At 34.8% G+C, this 20136-nt stretch overlaps 2 protein-coding genes across 4 annotated transcripts in view; both read left to right on the top strand.

Moving 5' to 3' along the window:
* Positions 1 to 12636, top strand: part of sash1b (SAM and SH3 domain containing 1b) — an 85781-nt gene extending 73145 nt beyond the window's left edge. For all 3 annotated transcript variants that reach the window (XM_059518482.1, XM_059518484.1, XM_059518483.1), the window contains 12 exons: positions 686 to 818; positions 1114 to 1508; positions 2586 to 2660; positions 2804 to 2947; positions 3355 to 3487; positions 4581 to 4750; positions 4832 to 5041; positions 5960 to 6110; positions 7876 to 8007; positions 10280 to 11025; positions 11579 to 11710; positions 11811 to 12636. In XM_059518482.1, coding sequence (XP_059374465.1) covers positions 686 to 818; positions 1114 to 1508; positions 2586 to 2660; positions 2804 to 2947; positions 3355 to 3487; positions 4581 to 4750; positions 4832 to 5041; positions 5960 to 6110; positions 7876 to 8007; positions 10280 to 11025; positions 11579 to 11710; positions 11811 to 11852 — 2463 coding nt within the window. In that variant the 3' untranslated portion in view covers positions 11853 to 12636. The remainder of the gene's footprint in view (positions 1 to 685; positions 819 to 1113; positions 1509 to 2585; positions 2661 to 2803; positions 2948 to 3354; positions 3488 to 4580; positions 4751 to 4831; positions 5042 to 5959; positions 6111 to 7875; positions 8008 to 10279; positions 11026 to 11578; positions 11711 to 11810) is intronic.
* A 2030-nt stretch (positions 12637 to 14666) lies between these two features.
* Positions 14667 to 20018, top strand: LOC132111305 (uronyl 2-sulfotransferase). Its single transcript, XM_059518478.1, has 8 exons — positions 14667 to 15122; positions 15927 to 15964; positions 16114 to 16269; positions 16444 to 16523; positions 17437 to 17590; positions 18316 to 18413; positions 18679 to 18836; positions 19447 to 20018. The coding sequence occupies exons 1-8, from the start codon at positions 14903 to 14905 to the stop codon at positions 19716 to 19718; spliced, it is 1176 nt and encodes a 391-aa protein (XP_059374461.1). The 5' UTR covers positions 14667 to 14902; the 3' UTR covers positions 19719 to 20018.
* Positions 20019 to 20136: the final 118 nt, after the last annotated feature.

Here is a 20136-nt window from a genome sequence, read left to right as displayed (position 1 = left end):
CTTCTCTATTGAGTGCACATCATCTATTTTTATAGTTTGCATACGTGGGCTTTTTGGTTTACCATATGCTGGAGACAAATGAATGCTTGTGGTCAATAATGAGTCAAAATATTTTCCATTACAAGTCTATGCATGGACCTTTTGCCTTGAATATACTAAACCTCATTTCCTTTTTTCTTTTCTTTTCTTAAGTTCATCTTATATTTTATTTTGTTTTGCTTTATTATTTATTTTATATTATTTGTTTTGTTTTTATTTTATATTTTATATTGTTTTTTTAATTAAAGTTTAATTAAAATTTTTATGTTTATCCGTATTATGCCCTAACCAGTTTTTATTTCATTTCATTTTGTTATTTTCAAATCTTTTTTATATTTAGTTTTATTTTATATGAATTGTTTAGTTTTTCATTTTATATTTTTGTTATTTTATGATTTAATTTTATATTGTTTTTATTTTATTTTTTATTTTTGTGTTAATCAGTACAATCTCCAAATCAGTTTTTATTTTATTTTGTTATTTTATTTTATTTTTTATGGTTTTATTTTATATTTGTCTATTTTATATTGTTTATATATATATATATATATATATATATAATTATTTTTTTTTCCTTATTTTATTCTGTGTGTTCATCAGTAGTAAACTATACCTGGACCAGTTTTCTATGTCTTATCCCATACAGTCGAGAGAGCAGTCTGAAGATGAGCTGGAAGAGTCAGTCACCTTTCGTCGACTTCATAAACTTGTATATTCAACTCGACGCGTGAGAAAGAAACTTATACGAATTGATGAGGCAAAAAAACATGGCTCAAAAGGTGAGAGATTAATGCTTTTTAGAACATATTCATGTCATAAATCACACCTAAAATACCAGTGCATATTCAGGATGAGAAACTGTTTTTATCATAATAGCAAAATCACTCTTGGGCGAATTCCCAAAACAGTTTAGCAGCTAGCCACAGTCTGAAGATTATTAAAGCTTGATGTATGATTGTGAAGCCAAATTTATTTGGACTAGCATGCATTGAGACCAGGGATATGTATTAAGAAAGTAAATAGGGTAAGTGTAGTTTTTATGTTGACTTTAAACCTGCTCTGTTTCCTGACCAGACCCTGTGAGTCCTGAAGTGCTCCAGTCCAGCGAGGAGGGTGTCTCTCTGTACTCTGGGGTGCACAAACGTCTGGCCATGTCCCAGGGTGACTGTCTGAGCTCTGTGCTTCATGAACAGCTGTCTCTGGACAGAGACTCGGACAGTTTGACCACGTCTCCTTCCTCCAGCAGCTTAGACACCTACAGCAGCCACAAGCTCTTCAAGGCCTTCAGTAAGTCCAGCAACTGTCAGGGGCTGGAACCCACGATGGGACCCGGTGGAGCGGTTTCTGGGCTGGACGCAGGCAGCGGATCCTCCTTCTCTGAGGCAGACGGTGAGGTCGAGCACAGGTTGTCCCGCTCTGTGACCGATGGGGAGATGAGACGAGCCCTGAGCCCCACTAACTACCATGGAGTGAGTATTTTATTTTATCACTTATTTTTAGGGATGCATGATATTATCAGAAAGATATCGGAATCTGCCGATAATGGCTTTAAATGTAAATATCGGCATCTGTCCGATATGAAAAATTATGCCGATATGTCTTGCAGATATGACCAATGCTTTAACTCACATGTACTCAGGGTGTGAGTTTGTTTATGATTAAATAAAGCAGCAGTAATTGATGTCATAAAATAATGAGTATGATTTGATTTAAAGGTCAGAAGCTATTGCTTACATGAAAAACAAATCACAAACATGACAGTTGTAAATTAAATAATTTTGGATATATATTGATTTATTGATTAATGTTTTATTTTTATTTTAAATCATAAGCTCTAAAATATTTTTTTTCTTCAGAATTTTTACAAGTCTTGCTTTATATCAATGCAGCGATTGATATATAATTTATTTATGGTTATTTTCAAAGCTTCAGTGTACTGTAAATAAAATCGTCATTATTTTTTATTTAATTCTAACAGATAAGTTATTGTTAAAAACTAACCAAGATAAAAAAATATATCTTTCTTATAATTTCTGCACAGGAGAGACTTGGTGTTGTTTCCAAACAAAAGGAAATATATCGTATCGGCCAAAATGAGTTGAAAAATATTGGCATATCGGATATCGGCAAAATCAAATATTGTGCATTCCTTCTTATTTTTTATATTGTTTTGTTTTTATATTTGTTTTTTTTATTATTTTATTCTTATTTTTATTCATTTTGTTTCATTTATATTCTTTGCATATGTATTTTATGATTTATTTATTTTTATTTTTTATTTATATATATAATTTTTATGCATGTGTTTATCTGTAGTAAGCGAGAACCAGATTTTCTTTTATTTTAATGTACAGGTCCCAGGGTGACCTCCAAAACTATAAATAAAAAATAAAAACCTACTCAGACAATAGCTTTGCGTGAGGAATGGACATAATTCATTATATTCACAAATAAGTCATTAATCACAAAAAATGTTTACTTGTATGTCAAGATTTCAATGTAATGATATAACTTTGATCCAGTACTAACTGTACTTTATGTCACAGAGGACCTGCAGCTTTGGAGGATTTGATCTCACAAGCCGATCTGTGTACATGAGCAACAGCAGCAATGACCCCACAGTAAGGACACGGTGTAAACCTGCAAATTAATTCATAAAATCTATTCCAAATAGATTAAGATCTGTTTACAACAGACTACTTCCATGTCATTCTTATCATTTGAGAAGATGAAGGTTGTGCATAATGTCCTGTCTGTCCTCCAGAATGAAAACAGTGATATCAGCATGAGAGACGCGTCCAGATCTCCAACTCCTTCCCGTATCTCTCTGGGGAAGAAGGTGAAATCTGTAAAAGAGACCATGAGGAAACGCATATCCAAGAAATATAGTTCCTCTCCATCGGAGCAGGTGATTGTTTGATGATTGATCATTCATAATGCAAGACACTGGAAAGATTTGGGCAATTCCAGTATAGCAAATCTGTCCTTTTTGTCCAAGCAGAATACAGTTTGGACTTGCAAAGACAGGGATTTTTGTGCATTACTAATTGTGAGTGGTGGTTGCTTACTGGCACAAGTCAAAAGAGTTTGCAAAAATCATCAGGGTTGCTTGCTCAAATGTGCTTTTTAGGTTGTTTGGATCTATGAGCAAAAAATACCAATTATCACTGAACCAAATTACTTATTAGTGATTGATTAGTAGTCAATACCTGTAGAATGTACCGTCTTACAATACAGCTTCATTTGTAAGTATCTGGCGCCCTCTGTTGTAAGATGTATTGATTTCAGTGTGTTGTTGTTCTCTGTGACTCTCAGTCGAGCCCGAGCCGAGCTCCCAGCAGCCCACTGTCTCCTCACACTGACACAGACTCTCTGGAGAAACCCAGACTTAAGGCCGGAGGATCGGTGGAGAGTCTGAGGAGTTCCCTCAGTGGACAGAGCTCCATGAGTGAGTTTATCTGCTCCACCATACTTCTGAAAGGCACATCTGTGAAAAATGTCAAACAGAATATAATATAATAAACAGATATAGCCTTTAGACTATAAAACCTTACAAAAGTCATATAAAAATATGCGTAAAGCCAAATATTAAACCATGGTCATCACTAGAACAAAATTGTCAATTTATGTTTTCATTAAAATATGAAAAAGGTGTCCAAGGGGTTGTGGAGATTCATTATGAATTATAGATATTCTTAATGCAGTGTTGACTATTGTTGGCTGAAAAATTGTAAAAATAGTGACGAAACAAAAATCGAAAACAAGCTGAAATAAAATTTTATATAAAAAGTTGAAGTACTGAAATTACCATACCTGATATAAAAATTAATTAAAGCTAAATAGAACATTTATATATATATATATATATATATTTAAAATACATAAATATGTTCAAAGTATAATATTACAAATCGGTTTTCTCATTTTCATGAAATGTTGCATTGGCAACTAAATAAAATTTCGAAGTGCTAAAATTACTAAAACTGAAATCATTTTTTTTTTATTAAAGCTAAATTGAAATAAAAAACTAGTATATATGAATGAAGCACATAACAATGACTAAAACTGAATAGAATAGAATAGAATAGAATAGAATAGAATGGAAAAGAATAGAATAGAATAGAATAGAATAGAATAGAATAGAATAGAATAGAATAGATAATATACAGTATAGTCTGCTGGTCATTATTGCAACCTTTTAGGATTATGTTATGATCATGTGAATTTGTGATACTTGCTGGCTGTATATTATTATTTTGCTAATGATACAGATGCTTATCAAATAAACGGACATAAAATATTGATTTTTGATTTAAAATTATTTAATTTTTGTGTGAACAAATCTAAATCGTTGTCTTGGACACTGCTCAGTTTTATAGGTCAGCGTCATTATTCAGAAATGTTTGACTGTCAATTTGACCAGAAAGCTATATAATAAATATAGAGATGGTTTAAAAAAGACCTGGCGGTACTAAATGATTACCATGGTATTTAGATGGTTTTTTAAAGAATAGCAGGTTAATTGTGGAGTTGTTTTGCAGGCGGTCAGACGGTGAGCACCACAGACTCGTCCACCAGTAACCGTGAGAGTGTGAAATCAGAGGACGCTGATGAAGATGAGCTGCCGTACAGAGGACCTTTCTGTGGCCGAGCTCTGGTCCACACAGACTTCACCCCGAGCCCGTATGACACCGACTCCCTCAAACTCAAGGTCAGACACATGGTCTCTCAGAAGTAAACTGACCGTCGGCTTCCGTTGCTCTGTGTCTGTAGCGTGTGTTTGCTCTTCCAGAGAGGAGATCTGATCGACATCATCAGTAAGCCGCCCATGGGCACGTGGATGGGGCTCCTCAGTGACAAAGTGGGAACGTTTAAATTCATTTACGTGGACGTGCTGAACGAGGAAGAGGAGAAACCCAAACGCGGTGTGAAGAAGAGGAGGAAAAGTCACCCTCCTAAGCCGACCTCTGTGGAGGAGCTTCTGGAGCGCATCAATCTCAAAGTAATATTGCATAATTATCTGACAGTTATCATGTTAATTGCTTAGTATTACCATGTTCACCACAGCATTATTTTAACATATATATATATTTGAATTAGCTTTTATTTTTGGGTAACACTTTAGAATAATGGTCCATTAGTTAATGTTAGTTAATTCATTTATTAACATGAACAAACAATGAACAATACATTTATTACTGTATTTATTCATCTTTGTTAATTAAAATACAGTTATTCATTGTTAGTTCATGCTAATTCAGAGTGCATTAACTAATGTTAACAAGCACAACTTTTGATTTGAATAATGCATTAGTAAATGATGAAATTAACATCAACTAAGATTAATAAATGCTGTAGAAGGATTGTTCTTGCTTAGATCATACTTAACTTAATTAGTTAACTAACATCAACTAATGGACCATTATTCTAAAGTGTTACCATACTTTGTTTTGATATTCATTTTACTTACATTTTTTTTTGTAATTTTTATTAGTTTTCATTTATTTTAAAATATAAAGTTTTATTTCAGTTTCAGTTTTTATTAATTTTATTCCCAGTTAGTAATATTGGTACTGTAACTCTTTTAAATAAGACCGCTTTATAATTTTAACCGAATGCATTTACATAACATGAAATAACATTGAGCTAAACATTTGTTACAGTATTTATTAATCATTGTTATTGTAATGTAATAAAAATACAAGTGTCCATAATTCATGTTAGCAGAGGTCCAATAAATAATATTAACAAATACAACTTTTGATTTTAAGAATGTGTTAGTAAATGCTGAAGTTAACATTAACTGAGAGACCTTTTCGGTTAGTATTCATATTTTATTGTACTTCAGCTTTATTTCAATTAAGAAAATTTAGTTTTAGTTTCCGTTTATGATAATAACCCTGGACTTTGTGTCCCGCAGGAGCACATGCCTACGTTCATGTTTAATGGTTATGAGGATCTGGACACGTTTAAACTGTTGGAGGAGGAAGATCTGGACGAGCTGAACATCATAGATCCTCAACACAGAGCCGTGCTGCTCACCGCCGTCGAGCTGCTGCAGGAGTGTGACAGTGAGAGACACACACACACACACCTGACAGAGATTGTTTTAACTGGTAAAATATTCCCAGAGTGCTGGAAAACAGCAATAATTATGCCGGTCTATAAAACGGGAGATACTGATATAACAAGCAACTATAGGCCTATTGCTATCCTTCCTGTAGACTCAAAAGTTTTGGAGAAGATTGTCGCAGAGCAATTAATGGAACATTTAGAGTCTAACCAGTTGCTTTATCAACAGCAATTTGGATTTAGAAAAAAATATTCCACTGAAACTGCTAACTGCTATTTGGTTGAAAAAATAAAAGCCTCATTGGATAAAGGGAATGTCGTTGGGGCAGTGATTTTGGACCTAAAAAAGGCCTTTGACACTGTTAATCACAGTAATTTAATAAATATATTAAATCAATTTAAAATGTCATCCGAAGCCATTCAGTGGTTTAGCTCTTATTTGGGTGGAAGACAGCAGTGTGTCAGGGTTAATGGGGCTAAGTCTCCTTTGCAGATTAACAACACAGGACTACTGCAAGGTTCTGTACTTGGCCCTCTGCTGTTTACAATGTAGCTTCTGTATAAAAGTTTTTTTTTCTCTTAATTAGTATCATTATTATTAGTTTTATTGTAACATTGTTATTGTTATTTATTATTATTAGCATTGTTTGTTATTTATTTATTTATTTATTTTTTATTAGAAAAATCTCCTGTGGACTGGTGTTGAAAATTAGCATGCGTGCTAAAACACTTAAACAAGTGCATATGGTTTGTCCAATGTAACTGTGATGTCCATGTTAAATAAAAAAAAAAGTCTTTTTTTTTACAAAAGACTTTATATAAATCGTATACTACTATTTACAGTTTAGGTTCAATTTAGGATTTTTTATTATTAATTAATTAATTAATTTGTATTTATTTTTAAATAAATTTATACTTTTATCGAGCAAGGATGCATTAAATTGATCAAAAATGACAGTAAAGACATATTCATAATGTTACAAAAGATATTAGAATGATGTCAGATGATCATGTGACACTGAAGACTGGAGAAATTATGCTGAAAATACAGCTGCGCATCACAGAAATAAATTACATTTTAAATTATAATAAAATATTTAAAAAGAAAGCATCTATTTTAAATCAATAATATTTATCAAATACATTCCAAAAACATTCAAAAATCTTACTGACTCCAAACCTTTGAACTGTTGTGTACAGTATATTATATGTATTTACACCATCATTTCTGTATTTATCTGTAATGATAAATATTTATATTTCATTGTCTATATATTTATATATATATCAATATCCTGGAATTGTAAAATTTGTGGATTTCCAAAATACACTTCAAAATGTCAGTCAGTACGGAATACAATTACTATAATAATATTACCATATACATGTTTACTATTCATTAAAACACTTCTAGATCTTTCAAACTCATTCTTGTGAAAAAAAGAAATATGATAGCTACAGTTAAGTTAAAGTTCAGCTATACAGTATGTTTTATTGTTCCTCCTTCATTAAATCAATTAAAAATGAAGCTTGTGCTTTGGTACATAATTAATGTATATTTAAATTTTCTGAAAGCATCATACATTGTGTAAATAAATTATAATGATCTATATGCATTGCAAATATTCATTATAGCCCAGATGCAACATTCAGTGTTATACAAAAAAAGAAAATAGTTATAATGTAAAATGCATTCATTGTGTCTTCAGCACATATTCAGAAACACTAATTCAATCTAAGATGAAGCTGTTGTTTGATCTGAAGGTAACAGTGACCCGGAGCGCGAGAGATCATCCGGAGACTCTCAAGAGAAGCTTCTGTCCGAGAGCAGCGTCCCGCCAGGAGACTCTCCACGTGACTCGGGCTGTTACGAGAGCAACGAGAACCTGGAGAACGGTAATGACGGCCTTCCTCGTCTGTGACTCTCCAGCCTCCTCTTCCTCCTGTCTGTGATCTCTGCATGAATCCAGTCTTCTGCTTTCATTCCTCTCTCTGCTGTGAGGAGCACACGTGCCTCCACTGGGACTTTCACAGCATCTCTCATCCATATTTCTGACAACACGACATCAGTTACTCGTCATGTGACTTTGTGTCGAGATTTCACTTCAGTCCATTTCCATTCGAGAACAGCGTTTGCACCGTGATATGTGACTTCTTTTTTTGTGCTTGCTGAACCAAAAGAGTGATTAAGTTTGATCCTGAATCAATATTATTCACTGTTACAGCTTGAAAATCTGATCACATAAATGTTCATTCGCTTTTCGGTTTAGACAAACAGAATAATTCTAGACATAACATGCTCATGTGAAGAGTTGACCATGTCTTTATTTTATTTTTTTGCTTGTGCTGGTGAGATGTTGCTGTTTGTGTGTGTATATTTTTTCTAGTGAAAATGATATATTGTTGCACAATATCTTTAGATGTGCCTAAAAATCATTTGTGATATGCAAACATATGAGACTAAAGTAGATATATTTACGGACAGAACAAAACTACATTTTGCACCACAGGTATAGAGTCAGAAGAAGATACAATCAGAGCTGCGACGACATCAAACTGTCTTTAGAAATTCATCGAAATTCAGTCTCAATTAAAAGATTGAATCTAATGAAAACATGTCCAGGACGCATTTCAGCCCAAAATTTATTTTTGGAAAAAAAAAAGAGAAATACTAAATAAATTTTGTTTAAAGAAAATGCCTTTTAAGTTTTTTTTTCTTCAGTTTTATATGTATTAAGCACATTTATATTTAACTCTAAATGTACATGTACATGCAAACTCTTATTTCAGGAATGCATCCAGATGATTTAGTTTTGAATTTGTGTAATTCCTGTTATTTTAAATGGTGCTTGTCATTACTATAATATTTTTTTAAGTTAGCTGTAAAAGCAGAAAAACCATTTGTTAGTACCTTAATACTAATTTTAATAATATTATTTTACATAAAAAATAAAATGAATATGAAAATAATCCTGACAATCTCACAATGCAAAAAGTGCATAATGTTCCTAAAAAATTGTGTGTAGTTCTTTAAGCAAAATATAATTTATGATTTTGGGATTATATATGACCTGGACATTTATTAATATTGATTTTATTAAATTGTATTATATAAAAAATTATGATGAATTTAATTTACAAAATTAATCTGTAATATTCTTAATTTATTTCTTGTAGTAAAATTAAGCAAATGGTTTATATAGGAATTTGGGATTATACTGTATATGACCTGGAAATGTTCTTGACCGGTTTTGTGAGACTCATTCACAAATATCGCACATGTTCATTGCAACTGTGGCTAAAAACAACCTCCAGTCTGTGTGCATGAATCCAAACGAGACTCTTCTGATGGGTGGCAGGACTCGAGCTCTGTCTGTGTCACTGACCGAAGGAGAGATGTCAGTCATTGTCATTACAGAAGCTATGGAATAAAACGCTCTATGATCTACTCACCTGAACTGCCTGCTTATTCCTGTCTGCTCCTGTCCATTTCCATCTTAAACTATATATTTCATCATTTTGGATAACTTGCCAGTTTCTCTTTGCATGCAGAACTTTCCACAAGTCTATGATCTTCCTAAATTAAATGCACTACTGTTCAAAAGTTTGGGGTAAGTCAGAGTTTTTCTCTTTTTTTGGAAAGAAATGAACAGTGAAAGTAAAGCCATTTATAATGTTACCAAAGATTCCTATTTCAAATATTTGCTGTTCTTTTGATGCTCATGTGATGCGCAGCTGAATTTTCAGCATCTTTACTGCAGTCTTCAGTGTCACTTGATCCTTCAGAAATCATTCTAATTTGCCGATTAATTTCTTATAGTCAATGTTGAAAACAGTTGTGCTGCTATATTTTTGTTAAAATCTTTAAATATTTTTTTCAGGATTCTTTGGTGAATAGAAAGTTCAAAAGAACATTTTTTTATTTTAAATAAAACATTTATTACAAGATTACAGATGTCTTTACTGTTACTTTTGACCATTTAATGCACCCTTGCTGAATAAAAGCAATTTTTTATGTGTTTTTTTTTTATTGACACCAATCTTTTGAATGGTAGTGTATCATTTATATATATATATAATTATATATTTATATATAATTATATATTATATAATTATAAGTGTTGTTGTCATGTTGAATCACATCTACTTTACATGAATCTTCTTGTAGGCAAAGGCAAAAAGACGTCTCATTTAAGCAGGTCCTCATCAGGCTTTGAGTCCAGCCATCTCTTCTCCCCTGAGTTTCCCATCACACCCCTCTGCCATTCCAGCAGGTTGAACCCACAAACCAGACAGGACGGTCCACTTCCACTGCAGATCAACTCCATCAAGAGTCTTCATCTGAGAAGAAACCACTGGATGTTCAGAGAAAGATTCCTGAGTCGCAGTTCTGGTGCACTGAATCAGCTGTCTTCTCAAACTGAGCTAAGAAAACTTTACTTCTCACTGGAGGAACTTCATCTGCACCAGAGTCCTGTGAGAAAGCAGCCGTATAGTTTAGAAATGTTGTCCAATAGTATTGAGGAGAATCCAAGTCAAGGTCAGAAGAATCTTCTCACAGCTGACGAGTCTGAAGAGACTGGAAACGGATCCAGCGTCTCAGAGGTGGAGTATGATGTGGTGCCTGTAGATGATCTTCCTCCATGTACACAGCGCATGAAACCACCAGTTCCTCCAAAACCTCTTCCACTGCTGTCGTTGAAGAGCATTGATGCTGGCTTCGGGAGAAAGGAGGTTTCTACAAGCACATCTAAGTCTAACTCTGGCACAGAGATTCCCAGGATTTCCAAGTCGCTCATTTACAGACCTGCAAAGAAGGATATTTCTGGTAAAACGGCCAACCTGGAGACTTTAGTGGAGGAAAAGTTGTGTTCTGATGACATCGACCTCACAGAAGAGCCATATTCTGACAAGGTATGTTTCTTTCTGACTTAATTCAAGAGTATATTTTAAAGATATTGTCTTTGAGCACTGTGTGCTCAGATGCTGCCATTCTCAGCACTGTCAAAATTAAAGAACTTAAAGAGCCGAACATGAAAAACTTATCAGCCGATGACGATATTTGAAAAATGCCAAATATAGGCCGATATATCGGTCAACCATTAGACGAAATATAAGTCTACACCAGTGGTTCCCAAACCTGTCCTGGAGTACCCCCAACACTGCACGTTTTCTTTGTCTCCCTAATTAAACACATCTGATTCAACTCATCAGCTCATTATCACATGGGTTAATGAGCTGATGAGTTGAATCAGATGTTTTTAATTAGGGAGACAAAGAAAACATGCAGTGTTGGGGGTACTCCAGGACAGGTTTTGGAACCACTGGTCTACACTATTGCCTTCAGAAGAGGGTTAAGTAAGATGACAACAATATCACAACAAACTAAAAACACTCTTCATATTAAAAATCCCTCACATTTTCTAATCTAGAAATCTAGTCAGTATTTTTCACCTCTGTATTTCAGCATGGCCGTTATGGAGTGCCATTTTCTCTGGTCCAGAGATATTCTGAAGATCTGGACAAACCTTTGGGTGACATTGCCATGGTGATGGATCAGACGAGAGTCCAACAGCTTCTAAAGCAGCATCGTATAGCGGTGAGTCTGCCTGCTGATGGCTTACAGTACAGTATGATGAGTGTCAGTTTCACGTTCTGGACAGACGAGTCTGACTTTGACTTGATTTCGTATCTCACAGATCCCACTGAGAAGTTTGTCAGAGATATGTGTGACTCCTTGAGCACGTCTTAATGGATTTCAGAACTTGGAGAGCAACTTTTGAGGAAGGGCTGGAAGGATCAAACAGCACAGTACTGGTTCATTGACTCTCCTAGTTGAATTTTACTTTCTTTTGATTCAGCTGAAAGTTTTTCCAGCTAGCTCCTGAATTATTCTGTCCTTTTAGGGTTTAGACAGCACAGTAGAAGCTGAAATAGTTTGACTTTCATATGTGGCTATGTTTTGAAGTCAATGATGAGTGATTACTTTTGAATCAACTTTTGATTTCTGTCTGTAATGATCTAAATGCAACAGTTCCAACTAAAACTTTGCCTTTGAAAAACAGTTGCCTTTGAAAATGTACATATAATAGTGACTCCTGAATAGTGTAAACCTACATTTGTTGTGATACGTTTTGGGTATATTGGATAGATCCTTATCATCATCATCATCATCATTTTTTCCCCTTCAAAATAAGCAGTTTTTATTATTATTATATTAAAACATCTGCCTGGACTAAACATATTTTCATTATACATGTTTTTATTATGCTGCCTTGTATTTATTTTCAGTAATGCTCAACTGATTTCAAAACATATTTATTTCCAGCTGTAATATAGGATTTATTTTCTTGTAACATTTATCACCAATTTTTTATTTTGATTATCTATAATCATTCTTTTATGAGATTAAGAAGAGTTCTGTTATTTTATAGACTAATGCAAGTTGGTGTGAATGAACTGTAAACGCTTGTAAATGGATTTTCAGAGACAAATTTGTTTTAAAAGCTAATAAAAAGTCAAAAACTCTAATTCGTTTATTTTCACTTATAGTCATTTGACTACATACATTTCTACAAATTAACACATATAATGTGCAAACGCTGGAAATGTAAGTTGTGTAAAATAGCATGTTCAAGTGCTACAGTATCTTCCTTATTTTGCAAAGAGAAAGTAAGCTCTTTTTTTGAATGTGCAAGACTTCCAATTTAATAGGCAGCTAATAACTAGAAAAAAGCAAAGTAGGCCTATACGGTAAAAGTAATGTGCTACAAACCAGTGTGTTTATGATTAAGATAGTTAATTAAAATTTTATTTAAAAAATATTAAAATAATAGATTAACAAAAAAACACCAGCAGCCTTGCACAATCAAGTTGCCGATTACCTTAAAGATTTAACTATTATTTTACTATATTACGGCTATTACTTTTGTAAACGCGTTAGAGAAAAGTTAAAGGGGTCTTATGATGCGATTTCAAAGTTTTCCTTTCTCTTTGCAGTGTTACAAGCTCTTGGTGCATGAAGAAGATCTGTAAAGTTGAAAAGACTAAAGTCTAAAACCCAAAGAGATATTCTTTATAAAAGTTAAGACTTGTCCGCGGCCTCCTAAAATACCTCGTTGTCTACGTCACAATGTGGGAAGATTTGCATTACGCCTCCCAAAAAGAAAGAAGGCGTAACCTTTGATTTTCGCTGTTGGCATGGCAGCCATGTTGTGGAGATGCAGTTTCGTTGTGAAAGCGAAACTACTTTGTTTGGTCATCCAAAAGAGGACACAACTACAAATAAGTGGTTAAGTTGTATTTAAAACACTGTTCCAGAACAGTCCAACCCAAATATTTGAGTGTGTGCAGCGCATTTAATTGAGGACTGTTTCCAGAACCTGGGAGAGAAGACTACAATGCCGGCTGTTCTGACTCACAGTCTGTAAGTACGTTTACATATGTAAAGGATTTGCCACTTACAATTCAAACTGAGTTTTTAGCAGTGTAGAGTAGCTTGATGATTCATGGTTTTATGTTTACGCAGCATGATGCAACACAACTATAAGTCATTATAATCCATAATTATGTCCACACTGAATGCAAAAAAAGGCTCGTTTCTAATGGGTTTTGTTGATTTGTCAGAGCTTGAGGCATTCGGCCAATCACAACGCACTGGATAGCTGGCCAATCAGAGCACCTGTTTCAGAAAGGCGGGGCATAGGGGAGAAACAATAATGTACGGTATGTGGAAAAAGGTTTTTTTTTTTACCTTAAACCCAGGCGGGAAGGAAGTCGACCGGAAGTTGAAGTCGGCCATGTGTCGCCATCTTGTAGCAGAACTTCACTTGCGTTAGCATCCCATTGACTCCCATTCATTTTGGCGTCACTTTGACAGCGAATAACTTTACATCTGAGGCGTTTAAAGACTCCATTTGTCCATTATTTATTTCTAAAGATACACGACAATGTATAAAGGGCTCCATTACCTTCTATGTTACATTATGGCCCTGTAGAAACAGTTTTTGTAAAAATAGGCTAACGATTGCGTCATAACCACTCGACTCTCTGTCGCACAGTAGAGAAATTACCGTACAGACAGGAGGAGAAGCTCGCAGGCAATCGGGGAGACGTCAAGAGAGAAACAAGCCCTGGCGTTACATTTTAAAATACTATACAAAATAATTAATCAGAATACTTACTCCTGCTCACTCACACCAAAGAACTCCCCGCTCAAGCTCGCCGTCTCTGCAAGATTAACGATGGCAGTTTGCACGCACAGCTACTAGAAGATTTACATCTGTCAGACAGGTTGCTGACGTCATCAAGCTTAGTTTGAGTCTGCGCATCAGAAACGGAAGTGCTAAAAATCGCTAAAAATGGGCTTCACTTGTCTCAATTGAGTTCCAATGGGGTCGCTGTGTCCATTTCTTTTACTGTCTATGCTTAAACCGCATAAACACATATTGCATTATACCAAATACACTAAATAATGTTTTTTTTTTTTTGCAACATCATATGACCCCTTTAAATGTGAAGTCTAATTTGTCATTTCATGGTGTTGGCCACTGAAACGTTTTAACTGTTCAAGCATGTATTTAAATATGCAAAAAAAAAAAAAACCCTGAGGCTCTTACGCCCCCAAACATCGTGCACACCTGCAGGTTTAGACCCGCACTAGACTACGGTCAGTTTGGAGAGTCTGACCTGAACGCATCCGCTCCTCTGAGAGCAGTGTGACTTCAGTGATGATGTGTGAACACAGATCAGATGGATTAGTATCATCTCTCGGGATTCCCGTCATGAGGATATGATGACTTTCAGAAGCCCTCTCTCTCATAAACACTTGAGCGGCTACATGCGCGTCAGGAGCCGCAGGGGAAACTGGCTCGCGGTGGTTCTCCTCCGAGTCTCGCGCCGGGATCTGTTCTTCTGTCTGACCGCTCTCCTCGTCTTCTGCCTGGGCTCTGTGTTCTATCAGTTCAGCGGAGGAGCACCAAAAGTCCTGCTGGATGTGGGTTATTATCTCGGTAAGACCTGAAACACACTGTGTGCGTTTATCAGGATTTATGGGGTAAGTAGGTACATTGGAATCTGCTGTCTGATTTGGCAACATGAAATACTTTTAAAGGACCCAATAAAGTTACTTAAAAAGTATATTATATACAAATAATTTTTTTTCTTGTCCTGATTTCATATAGTTTTATATTGTAAATGTATTACTTTTTTTTTTTGCTTTTTTTTTTTTGCTTTAATGGGTCTTTTTAAAGTATTGTATAATAATAGTATTAGGGTCTAAACAGAGCTTCTGTTACTTACACTATAATAAGTTTCCTGACATGTCTAACTAAATGAATGCACCTTAATGATCCATTAAAGTTGTAAGGCGTTAGCAAAGCCTGATACTGTAGTTCTGTTCTCAGATCAGCGGCATCAGTCAAGGTTCATAAAGAGCTGACTGTCAAAGTTTCCTCTCTCCACTATTAGTCTATATGACACCAGTGTTGTTCTTGGCTTTTAGAGCAGCGCATGAGACCCACCAGTGATTTCCACACGAGTAAACTCATGATATGAGGCCATTCATTGTCCTACAAAGACAGCAGTCAGTAAAACTGATGGAGGAGTGGAAGAACCTGTGGATTTCTAAAGCATCAATTCTTAAAATACTCATTTAAAAGATATCAGTCTTACATTTCAGTACCCAAGCTTAGAAGTCTACAAATATTATACAGATGGTTGGAACATTTGGCATTTCATCTCAAGAACTATAAGGAGTGTATCACACAGCAGCGTCTCAATATGCATAATTACATATTTTATTGTACATTTTTTAGGGAGATTTGCTGGTGGCCATGGACCTTTAGCACCCAGAGTAAGAGCATTGCATGTCATACTAATATTTGAGTGCTTGAGTCTCATTTGTGACCATAAAGTCGACAGATGCATATATGTTTATACCAGTATGTGCATTGTTCTTTAGTGGAAACGCTTTGAATGGTGCAAGAGTTTTCTCTGTTGCAGGCTCTTCCGTTCCCGAGTCAGGTTGTGTATAACAGGGTGGGTAAGTGTGGCAGTCGTACACTAGTTCTGTTGCTGCGCATGTTGGTGGACAGACATGGCTTCACTCTCATCTCCTCTGACATTCACAACAAGACCAGACTCACCAAACGTGAACAGGTAATCAAAAACGAATGGTCAGTGTAAACAATGTCTTGTTTTACGAGCATCACATTAACTACCATTGAATCAATTCACCATTATAATTCTGGTATGCCGATATTTCAGCCATCATCCACCACTGAACCATCACTAGTAATTCCTTTCAATTGTTCTTCTTTCATTTCTGTGTAGGAAAATCTGATTAGAAACATCAGCACAACTCCTCAGCCATTTCTTTATACCCGACATGTGCATTTTCTCAATTTTAGCAGGTGAGTTGATGCATAGAGGTTTGTTTTTGTAATTCTGTGTATTTATTTAGCAATTTTCCCTGTACTAATTATTAATAATGAATTATTAATATGTATCATTTATATTATTGATAATAATAACTAATTAAATAATTATTATCATTAATTGTTAATAATATTAACAATGCTAAAGCCTTCTCAGGTTATTTTCATTACAAAGTGTAATTAAGACTCAAGAACAGGACATTTTGCGTTTTGTGTACAAACTAGTGTAAGTGTATCATGAGAGACCTGAAAACAGTAAAAGTAGTGTTACAATGTAGCAGATTTATATTAACCAAAATATGTTCTAAGAATGTTTTGCCAATTACTTTATGAAAGCATTATTTCTAGTTGTTCTCCGAACATTCAAAACATAATTTTTTCTTGGTTATGTGAACATTACATTTTGATTATTCCGCAGACATGATGAGAACGTTACTTTTGAATGTTTTCTGAAAAATGTAGCAACATTTAAAACAATTTTGTTTATGATTTTCCAACTAATGAATGATTTTTTTTGTGCTGACATTTTATGAACATTATTAAAGACCATCGAAGTGTGATTTTTAACTATTAACGTTACTTGAAAAATGTTGGTTCATAACTTTGAGAAAAACTTGCCAGAACATTAGCCAAAGTTCTGAGAACATTTCCTGTTAGATGGGTTATAGCAAAAATTATGGGGGGAAAAAAGCCATTTTAGAGTTATCTGTATTTATTGCTGCATAAGTGTGGAATATCAAAAACCAAACTAACTCTGCTGTTTACTTCCATCTTTGCCATGATTGACGGTGAATATTTGAAAATATCTGACTTTTGCAGGCAGCTGTGTAATAAACAGAGATAAAATGAAGTATATTTTAACCATGAGTCCTCTCTCTACTGTAATCAGGTTCAGGACGGATGAGCCCGTGCACATTAACATCATCAGAGATCCCATCAACCGATTCCTGTCCAATTATTTCTTCCGCCGCTTCGGAGACTGGAGGGGGGAAGAGAATCATGTCGTCCGGACCCCTGGGATGAAAGACGACGAGAGATACCTAGTAAGAGACTTAAACGAATGTTTCTGAAGAAAGCAGAAGTTCAAGCAAAGGAGAAACACAGCACACATGCAGATTAATGAGCACTGAGTGAATGAGCCGTTATGGCTGTCATAAATGAATGCCTCGTTCACTGCTCAGCGGGCAGCGTTTATTAGCACGGTTTACTCAGTCTATATTTAGTGTGAGACTGACTGTGCTGCTGGCTTTCCTGTCAGTCATTAGTGTGACCTGTGCTAATGATTTACAGGTCGTGAATATACAGTACACGCAGTGTGACATCATCTGAGGAAAACACACATGACAACTAGACGTTTACAGTTTCTGTAAAGATACCAATGCAATCATATTCGTTCTACACAATGCATATGGCCAGGCATGATTTCTGTTCAAATGCTTATTTTCATCTGTTCCTTTTCTGCACCTTTCCCTGGAATGCTGTGGTTTTGTTTGCTTAGCAGCAGGAAATAGCCAGGCGCGGGTTGGTGGGAGACTGATATGAATGACCCCACAGTCACAGCATTTGTGTGTTCAGACCCCTTGTGGTTGAATATACAAACACATCACTGTTCCCAGAGCTTCAGTCATGTTAAACAACTAGCATAACTAACAGTGAAATGTTACCGTTGGCTCTTTGACACATTGCTTTCGTTCATCTCTGGATAAAAAACAGATGCTAAATGCATCAAGTACTGTAAATGTTTCCAATATGTTCTTTTTGACCAAAGGACATCAACACATGCATCTTGGAAAGCTACCCAGAATGCTCCAACCCCCGGCTCTTCTACATTATCCCGTATTTCTGTGGGCAGCATCCTCAGTGCAGGTGACCATTACACTCATATGCTACTTGTGTGATTCATTTTTAATGGTTCAAGCATTTTCATCCAACTCTGAATGAATCAATGGTGATGAGATAAACTGTGAATCAGCCAATCCGAGGCGCTCGAAACACCACAGTCTGGCAGCACCTGCTGGTCAAAACATTGCAAATGCAATGAAAGTGTTTTGAAGAAAGTGTATTTTAAAATGTATAAACCTGTATGACTTGACAAAGCATTGTTTGCTGATAATAGTGTGTCGTGAACTAGAGAGCCAGGTTTGTGGGCGCTGGAGACGGCCAAGCAGAACGTTCTGGATCATTATCTGCTGGTAGGAGTGTTGGAGGAACTTGAGGATGTGCTGCTTCTGCTGGAGAGACTCCTTCCACACTTCTTCTCTGACGTCTTGAACATCTACAAAAGTCCAGGTGAGAGTTTTCCTGTGGGATAAATTCATGTAAGTTCAGATGGTTTGATTGGTCACCGTTTTTATTTATTTATTAATATTTATATTAATATTCCACTGTTTAATTCATTTTTCATTCAAGGCAGTGTCAGAAATATTAATTAATATAAAAAAAGTCAAATTATAATAATAATCATATATTAATATAATATAATTTATATATCATTTTTATTTATTTTAATATTAAACAAAATTAAAATAACATTTATATACAATATATAATTATATTAAATGTTTGTATTTATATATATATATATATATAATTATAATAGTATATATTATATAATGTGATATGATTTCTATATAATTTTTATACATTTTAATATTGAGTCAAATTACTTAAATACTAGTGTTTTATGTAAATATAATTTTTTGATAATTTATATAAAATTGTATCTAAATATTTTTATTAAAAATGCAAAATGTATGTACATATAATTAAAATTTTGTGTATTTTTTTAATATTAAGTCAAAAAAACATTTTGAATCAGTGTACAGCAGACTTTTTTTTTTTGTTAAACTTAATTAACATCAGTTTTGTGTGTCTAAATCTTTGTCTCTGTTGGATTCAGAATACAGGAAGCTGGGGAACATGACGGGCACCGTCCACAAACAGACACCTGATCTAGAAGCTCTGCAGGTGCTTTATGAGCGCATGGAGTATGAGTACAAGTTCTACAACTTTGTCAAAGCTCAGTTCCACCTCACCAAGAGGAAGATCGGCCTGAGATCCGGCCCCAAACCCTCCAGACCTTATTCTAGTGTGCTTCAGAGGAAAGACCTACAGGAGGAGCTGGAGGAAGAAGAAACAGAAGACTCACTTGTGTGGACCGACCAGACCTGAGAGATGCTCCAAGACCAGACCAGATACAGATGTTAGCTGGAGGCTAAAATAAATGATCATTCAGCTCCTACTGAACCATAAAACTGGCGAAGCTTGAAAATCATGATTCTGTTCGTTTTAAAAAAAATTAATTGCTCTGAATGTTACCAACATTCTTATATTGTAGAATATTTAAAATTTAAATAACTTTACCTTTTTATTTATATATATATAATTAATAATTCTTATAATAATTACTAATAATTGTTATCGGTTTGGATAAAAGCACCTGCTAAATGTCTAAATGTAAAAAGCAGTAAACCTGCCACAAAAACATAATTCCCGTCTTCCTCTGAGCCAGATTACAACTGTTTGTTCAGTTCTCAGCCCATTTTCAGATGTATGAATGACTGGAGAGTATGTATAATCATGATTTTAA

Source organism: Carassius carassius, chromosome 31 (genome assembly GCF_963082965.1).
Source record: "Carassius carassius chromosome 31, fCarCar2.1, whole genome shotgun sequence".
In the NCBI taxonomy this organism is placed as follows: Eukaryota; Metazoa; Chordata; class Actinopteri; order Cypriniformes; family Cyprinidae; genus Carassius; species Carassius carassius.
Note: the sequence above shows the minus strand (reverse complement) of the source record. Positions and strands in the feature narration are given on the sequence as shown.

Coding starts and splice junctions, on each gene's coding strand:
- LOC132111305 (XM_059518478.1), top strand. CDS start 14,903: ATGATGACTTTCAGAAGCCCTCTCTCTCATAAACACTTGAGCGGCTAC. Junction 16,270..16,443: donor GACTCACCAAACGTGAACAG/GTAATCAAAAAC, acceptor ATTTCTGTGTAG/GAAAATCTGATTAGAAACAT. Junction 18,837..19,446: donor GAACATCTACAAAAGTCCAG/GTGAGAGTTTTC, acceptor TGTTGGATTCAG/AATACAGGAAGCTGGGGAAC.